The sequence below is a fragment of the Excalfactoria chinensis genome, chromosome 30 (genome assembly GCF_039878825.1).
Source record: "Excalfactoria chinensis isolate bCotChi1 chromosome 30, bCotChi1.hap2, whole genome shotgun sequence".
Lineage (NCBI taxonomy): Eukaryota > Metazoa > Chordata > Aves > Galliformes > Phasianidae > Excalfactoria > Excalfactoria chinensis.
Window position 1 is genome coordinate 236,840 of NC_092854.1, and position 8,405 is coordinate 245,244.

Genomic DNA, 8,405 nt, shown 5'->3' on the forward strand with positions numbered 1-8,405 from the left:
TTATTGTTTTTCACATCCCTTGCCAAGTTCAGTTCTGCCTGCGCCTTGGCCTCCCTGATCCAACGTCTGCAAGTCTGGACAGCATCCCTGTATTCTTCTGAGGTGACACAGCTTTGTTTCCAGAGCTTGTACACCCCTTTCTTCGCCCTCAGTTCTCTCAGCAGGTCCTTGCTGAGCCATGCCGGTTTCCTACCTTTCTTATTCAGTGGAGCCCACTTTCTTATTCAGTGGAATGGAGACCTCTTGTGCTTCCAGGAGGGCATCCTTGAAGAGCAGCCAGCTCTCCTCAACATCCTTGTCTTTGAGGGCAGCACGCCAGGGGATCTTGGCTAGCAGTCCATTGAGTAGCTTGAATCTGCTCTTCTAAAGTTCAGTGTCCTGATCCTGCTCTTTGCCAGGCCCACATCGCTTGAGATCACAAGTTGTCAAGTCCTTCACTGTGATTCCATCAATCCCTTCCTATCTCTGTCTAACTCATTTCTTGTACAGTTATTCCCTGTGAATGTCAAACCTCAATAGAAGCAGCTTGGACATGGCATGCAGTAGATCACTGTGTTTTACCGTTCATTCAATTGCATCACCTTTCCTACTGTTTGTTGGAAAAAAAAAAGAAAAAAAAAAAAAAAAGAAAAAAAAAAGAAAAAAGAAAAAGAAAATTAAAAAAAAAGAAATAGTGATGTGAGGAAAAGTGATGCAAGTCCCATGGGCCAATGTGAGTAGAAACGGGGTGGGGGGGTTGAGAAGAACATTTTTCGACACAGAATAGAACGCATTGGGGACATCCTGGATTGATACCAGTTGCACAGTGCTGCTTTAAATCTTGTTTATATCCAGCTCTAAATAAATAGACAGTAAATGTCTGCTGGATTCTTCCTCTTTAAGATCTATCCAGGTACCCCTCCATTTTGCTGCACAAGTTCTGAAAACTTGAAGAAGATAACAGGAAGGCACAAGGCACAGGAGACTCTTCAGATTATAATGAGCCCCAGGGTGCATTTGACGCTGAGTCCATCAACCTCCAGTGCAGAGAGAAGTTTGCAGAGAGTGCTCAGCAAGACAAAGTCAGAAGTAACAGTGAAGTTTCTGGGAGTATTAATGGGCCCACTGAGGAACATTAACAAGCAAGCTTCCCAAGGGACTCGTTAGAGAAGATAATTGGAAGATATGACTACAGGCAATGAAAGGCATGGTGGCCTAGATGCTTAGAAACCCTTTCTTTGTCTTATGAAGCAGACAGGCCATGTCCTGATCCCCAGACCCTTGGTAGAGAGAACCTCATGCTGACTAAGGATCCTTCCTGGGGCAGTGGGTTGGAGGTCAGTATGATGTTAAATGAAAGACATGGGGACAGAAGATCCCAGGCTCTGCATGGGCTGCAGGGACACTGTGAGGTTCATGTCCAATCTGTGCCCCGTGTCTCATCGCAGGCTGTGGGATGTGAGAAGGGCCCAGTCTGAACAAGCAGTCAATCCCGATGAAACTCTGAACTTCAGATCTCTCAGGTCCAGTGCCTTCCTTTGCACACCCTACCTTGGTTTAACGTCCTTTATGTTCTGTGGTGCCCTGAAGTGCACCCAGTGCTCCAGGTGAGGCAGCAGCAGTGCAGAGCAGACAGGGACAAACCTTTCCCTCACTGACCTGGTAATACCTTCCTTGATGCACTCCAATGGACCGCTGAGCTTCCTGGGTGCCTGGGCACACTGCTGACTCATGTTCAATTTGATGTTTACCAGGACTCACTGGATGCAACAGCACCTCCAATCAGCAAATTTGCTCAGAACAACTCCAAGTCCTGCATGCAGGTCATCTGCAAAAACATGAAAGAGAAGTGGCCCTAAAATGGAGCCCTAAGGAACCCTGATAGTGACCATCTACCTGCCCGATGGATCCCATTGACTGTAATCATTTGGGCCTGACCTGTTGGCCAACTGCTCACCCACTACGTTCTGTTTCTGTCTAGCTGCATGCAGGACATTCTGTCTAGAAGGATGCTGTGAGAAATAGTATCAAAAGCTCTACTGAATTCCTCAAGGATTTCATCCATTTTCAACTGGATTACCTTGGTCAGCTAAATGGATAACTGTGTCATAAAAGAACCTGAAGTTAAACAGGACCATTTCCTCAGGAACTTGTGTTGGCTGCGACCAATGACAGAATTGTCTTTCAGCTGTTTTTCCATAACTCCCACCACCATTGCCTCCATAATTTTACCAGGCACTGGAGTGAGACTGACAGGTCCATAATTGCCCATGTCATCATTCTTGCTCTTCCTTACAAGGAGACAACATTTACCAGCTTCCTGTCAATGGGCATGACCCCAGAGTTATTCAGTTGCAATTGAAATGAGAGCCCAGAGCAAATTAAGGTGTCATCAGTGAAAGAACGTACATGTGCCATAGCTTTGCAATGCCTTGAACTCTAGAGTATGCCACAGATGGAGCAGAGAGCAAGGCCTGCCTCTTCTGTTGTGACCTCCTCCATTTGGTAAGCAGAATAACACTACATGATACATGGGCACTGTGACTCTGCTCTGATCTGATCGCAGGGGAAAGGTGAGGAGAGTTGCTCTCATGTCAGTGCAGATAAAATCACTTCCTCTTTATCCCTTTTTTCCTCTGTAAACTATTCCACTATTTGTACCCTCATTTACACTTCCACACACCCTCAAGTACACTTCCATATGCCATCAACAATTACACTTTCTTATACCATCAAAACAGTTTGTCAAACAATACTGTTTTTTAGATCCATATACACCCTTACTACCATATAACTTTTCCATTAAGGGTCTGTATTATTCAGTTATAAACACCAGAAACAGCACAGATTGGCCCACATCTCTCACACAGTTCCTTGCAAGCAGAACACAGTATTACATAAATTGGTTGACACTCATTAAAAAAGAAAAATAATAAAGATTTATTTATTTATTTATTTATTTATTTATAAAGTATGTTATGAAGAGAAGGAAGACTAGGGAGACTGTGGGACCCCTACTAAGTGAGGGGGGTATTCTGGTAATGAGTGATGCTGAGACGCTGGAGATACTGAAGGCATTCTTTGCTTCTGTCTTCAGTGAAAAAGCTCTCCCTTAGGAATCCCAGACCCAGTGAGAGGGTCTGGGGAATGGAAGGCTTGCCTTTAGTCAGGGATGAGGTGGTCCGTGAGCGCCTAGGCCACACCAATGTTCATAAAGCCATGGGATCTGATGGGATGAATCCATGAGTGCTGAGGGAGCTGGCAGAGGTGTTTTCTGAACCGCTCTGTATCATTTTTGAGAGGTCTTGGAGAATGGGGGAGGTGCCTGAAGACTGGAGGATAGCCAGTGTCACTCCGGTCTTCTCAAAGGGCAAGAAGGAAGATCTGGGTGATTACAGTCTAGGCCGCCTCACCTCAGTCTCTGGAAAGGTGATGGAACAGCTTGTGCTGGAAGCCGTCTCCAGACAGCTGGAAGAAAAGGAGGATATCAGGAGTAGTCAGCATGTGTCCACCAAGAGGAGGTCATGCTCGACCAACCTGGTAGCCTTCTATGACTTTTTCACTTGCTTGGTCGATGGGGTGAGAGCGGTGGATGTAGCCTACCTTAATTTCAGCAAAGCATTTGATACTGTCTCATATGACATTCTTATAACAAAGCTGAGGAATGTGGGATAGATGAGTGGACAGTGAGGTGGGTTGAGAACTGGTTGACTGGCAGAGCACAGAGGATCGTCGTTGGCGGCGCAGAGTCTGGTTGGTGACCTGTAAGTAGTGGTGTTCCCCAGGGGTCAGGGCTGGGTCCAGTCTTGTTCAACATCTTTATCAGTGACCTTGATGAGGGAATAGTGGCCACCAACATCTAGTTTGCTGATGACACAAAGTTGGGAGGATTGGCTGACACGCCTGAAGGCTGTGCTGCCATTCAGCGAGACCTGGACATGCTGGAGAGCTGGGCGGTATGAAACCAGATGAGGTTTAACAAAAGCAAGTGTAGAGTCTTGCACCTAGGAAGAAATAATTGCATGCACCAGGACAGGTTGGGGGATGAGCTGCTGGAGAGGAGCTCTGCTGAGACGGACCTGGGCATCCTGGAGGACAAAAGGTTGGCCATGAGCCAGCAGTGTGCCCTCGTGGCCAAAGAGGCCAATGGCATTCTGGGGTGCATGAAAAAGAGCATGTCCAGCAGGTCGAGGGAGGTGATCCTACCCCTTTACTCTGCCCTGGTAAGGCATCATTTGGAGAACAGTGTCCAGTTCTGGGCTCCCCAGTACAAAAAAAGACAGGGACCTCTTGGAAACACCCCAGCAGAGGGCCACAAAGGTAGTGAAGGGACTGGAGCATCTCCCCTATGAAGAAAGGGGAGGCCCTACAGAGGGATCTGGACAGGCTGAAGAGCTGGGCTGAAGTCAATGGGATGAGGTTCAACAAGACCAAATGCCACGTCCTGCACTTTGGGACCTGGCATGGACTGCCCATGGGGTTGGTGTAGTCACTGACCATGGAGGTATTCAAGGAATGACTGGATGTTGTATTGAGGGACATGGATTAGTGGGAGCTATTAGTGATAGGTGAACAGTTGGACTGGAAAATCTTTTAGGTCTTTTCCAACCATGGTGATTCTATGGTGCTATGATATCCTGTCCTTGTATGTGTGCCCTTTGAGTTTCAGCAAACATTCTCTGGTATGAATCACCTCATGTCAGGAATTGACTGGTGGTTAATAGAGCAGATTTCAAAGAACAGTTACGATACTGTTGTCTTCCAGCAGCTGATGGCCATGAGGACCCAGGGACATCTCCGGGGAGATGAGTGGGAAGTATAAACATGATATCCTTTGCTGCTGAGCTGAGCTGGGTGGGGCTGGGCTCCTGGGACACAGGGAGCTCTTACAAGTGGGCAGTGCTGCAGAGAGACAGCTGTGCTCAGGAGCAGCTCTTGTGCACACCACAGCCTGCAGGTGACAGAAAGAGAGGAGAGAAAGGCGAGAGAGCTTGCAGGATGTGAACGATGTGAGAGGACTGCGACCTCACTGCAGGAGCATTGCTCACGGTAAGTCTTACTGCAGACCTCTTTCATGAGGATTAACTAAACTGGGACATTTTGTAGCAGATCTGGCTGCAGGCACTGCGTGCTTCTTTACTGTGGAAAAAGCCTTCTGCTCCAGCTGAGGGCTTCCGTGCTGCAGCAACAGAGCACAGCCCTGAGGGCTGCGTGTCCCAGCACAGCTGCAGGCTGTGCGTATGGGGCTGCAGGCGGGTGCCCAGGGCTGTCCTGCAGAGCAGGGTCCCTGCTGTGCCCCAGGGGCTGTGTGCCGGCTATGGGACTCTGCTGCCTGCCAGGCTCAGCACTCGGCCTGCCCGGGGAGCTGCCCAGGGTGCTGCGGGGAGACGTGTGGGGGGAAGGAGCCCCCCGACAGGGCTTGTGCTGCCACAGCTGCTGCCTGGGGCAGGGGATCACAGCTCCACTGCACAGCAGGATGTTTGTGAGGGTACTTTGCAAGAGGAGAGCCAAGGCAGGGATTTTCCATTTCCTTTTCTGAACGGAGGCAGGAAGGATGGTGGCAGAAATCTAAAAGGCTGTCAATTTTGAGCCAGCTCTGAGACTCCCAAATATTTCTTCAATCCATCGTTTTGTTTTTTTTTTTTTGTTTTTTTTGTTTTGTTTTTGTTAGTTAGTTAGTTTGTTTTTTGTTGTCTTTGTTTTGTTTTGTTTTGTTTTTTGAGCAGTCACACAGAATGTGCTTTCAGCCTCTCCTTCCTAAAAGGATAAAGTCACTTTAACTTATCATTGCTTTCTGCAGACATTAATAGATGATTTGTCCTGCAAACTGTCTGATTTGTCTAAGACAATTTGAAGTGCACAGAAGCTGGAGCTGGGGCCTCGAAGAGCAGCTGGAGTAAAGAGGAAAATATCCAGAAGGCTGGAATGTGATTAGGAAATGAGAAGAAAGAAAGAGCACACTAACCTTCTATATGGTGAATCACATGAAAAATAAATTCAAATTCTGGACTTAAATGAACATTTTCCAAAGGGAAAGGAGAACTTTTATAGTATAGCAGGACTGTCTCTGAGATTGATTTGGACTTGTCATTATCTTCTGCACTCTGAGCAGGACTCCAAGCCCAGGAACAGCAGATGCCCAACAGCAGCTCCATCAGCGCATTCCTCCTGCTGCCGTTGGCAGACATGCGGCAGCTGCAGCTCCTGCACTTCTGGCTCTTGCTGGGCATCTACCTGGCTGCCCTCCTGGGCAACGGCCTCATCAGCACAGCCGTAGCCTGCGACCAGCGCCTGCACACCCCCATGTACTTCTTCCTGCTCAACCTGGCCCTCCTCGACCTGGGCTACATCTCCACCACTCTCCCCAAAGCCATGGCCAACGCCCTCTGGGACACCAGGGCCATCTCCTACGCAGGATGTGCTGCACAGCTCTTTTTCTTTGTCTTGTTCATGTCAGCAGAGTTTTCCGTTCTCACCATCATGTCCTATGACCGCTACGTTGCCATCTGCAAGCCCCTGCACTACGGGACCTTGATGGACAGCAGAGCTTGTGCCACCATGGCAGCAGCTGCCTGGGGCGCTGGGCTTCTCAATTCCCTGCTGCACACTGCCAGTACGTTTTCACTGCCTCTCTGCCAAGGCAATGTTGTCAACCAGTTTTTCTGTGAAATCCCCCAGATCCTCAAGCTCTCCTGCTCAGGCTCCTACCTCAGGGAAGTTGTGTTTCTCATTTTTACTATCAGTTTAGTCTTTGGGTGTTTTGTTTTCATAGTTGTGTCCTATGTGCAGATTTTCCTTGCCGTGCTGCGGATGCCCTCAGAGAAGGGACGGCACAAAGCCTTCTCCACGTGCCTCCCTCACCTGGCCGTGGTCTCTCTATTTCTCAGCACTGCATTTTTTGCCCACCTGAAGCCCCCCTCCATTTCCTTTCCACTCCTTGATCTGACAGTGGCTCTTCTGTACTCTGTGGTTCCTCCAACACTGAACCCTATTATCTACAGCATGAGGAACAAGGAGATCAAACATGCTCTGAAGAAAGTGTTGCTGTACACACTAATCCAGCTTCAATAAAGTGCTCATCTTCTTCACACAATTCCCAGTGATTGTTTTTTATGTTTAGGTTTGATCATATTTTTGATTGTTTGTGATACAGTAATCTGCAAGAAAAGTTTATTTAAAAAGTTTATTATTAAAAGCAATTTATTTCACTAATTCTTTCCTACCTAATTTCCATTTCCTCACTCCAGGAACCCATGTAAACATGGAACCAGATTCTCTGAACAGGACAAGAGATAAATAAAAAGCTTTAAATATAGACATGTCCTTAGCTCTTCTCTCTTCCTACCTTGTTTGGGTCTGGGGGAGGTACAGCCACGGACAGCAGCACAGTGTGCTCTTTTCATTCCTGTTCTATTTACACTGCCACAGTGCTCTCAAGTCCTCATAGCTGTGCAGGCCTGAAGGTCTTTTTCTTTCTGACAACCGTCTTGCTTTCTCTACAGCAGCACTCTGGGAGAGCAGTTAGTCGCCAGCAACATGAACAGCACTGTCAGAACTGGTCTCCTTGCTAGCACTTTAGTGAAGTTATCTAGATCAGTCTATGTCTATGACGGGGGGAAAGTAGGCCCTTGGGATGCCTGGCCCCCAGCAAATGGGAAGCAAAAAGGGAATGGGGTAGGGAGATTGGAGCTGTGCCCAAGGAAACCAAAACAGCAGCGGCAATGACCTAAGGAGGAAAAATTTTTACTATAAAATGTGGAATACCAATAGGAAAATTTTCAAAACCATGACATTCCACCCCATATTCTACATCACTACATTATGCGTAGAAAACTTATCTATATAGAAATAAACAATAATTAAAATGCATTACACACACAGGTCTGTATACGTACATATACAATTACTGACTGTACTCCCCCAAAATCAGATTCTCTTGTGGTACACATTGAACATCCCCATCCTTCTGCATCACCCACCAAGTGCACCCAGGTCCCTGGGCAAAAACAGTTCCATGGAGAGGTTTGCCATTTCCAGAGGCTGGAAGGACCCAAACAGCTTTTCCCAACATGTTCTTTACATGTATAACAGGGACCTTATCTCCTTCTATAGTGTGTAGGGGGCTGGATTGGCTAGGACCATCATGATTGACAGATCCTCTAGTATCGACTAAGCAAGTGGCTTCTGAACAATGCTTCTACCAGTGCTTCAATGTTCCACCACCCATTGCTTTCAACATAGTTTTCAACAACCCATTCTTTCGTTCAATTTTACCAGAAACTGGTTCATGTTAGGGGATATGTGTGCCCCGTTGGCACAGTGGTAGAAGTGCCGCTTGCAACACCTGAGTCCCAGGTTCGAATCCCGCTGTGGAGCAAGTGGTAGAAATGCTGCTCTGCTACACAGAAGGCTCGAATCACGGGAGT

At 47.5% G+C, this 8,405-nt stretch overlaps 1 protein-coding gene across 1 annotated transcript; it reads left to right on the forward strand.

The window, feature by feature from the left end:
* Nucleotides 1–6,114: 6,114 nt before the first annotated feature.
* Nucleotides 6,115–7,050, forward strand: LOC140263398 (olfactory receptor 14J1-like). The gene has a single exon (XM_072358273.1). The coding sequence runs from the start codon at nucleotides 6,115–6,117 to the stop codon at nucleotides 7,048–7,050; it is 936 nt and encodes a 311-aa protein (XP_072214374.1).
* The last annotated feature ends 1,355 nt before the right edge of the window (nucleotides 7,051–8,405 follow it).

Bases quoted from the DNA above. Each gene is read 5' to 3' on its own strand.
- LOC140263398 (XM_072358273.1), top strand. From the start codon at position 6,115: ATGCCCAACAGCAGCTCCATCAGCGCATTCCTCCTGCTGCCGTTGGCA.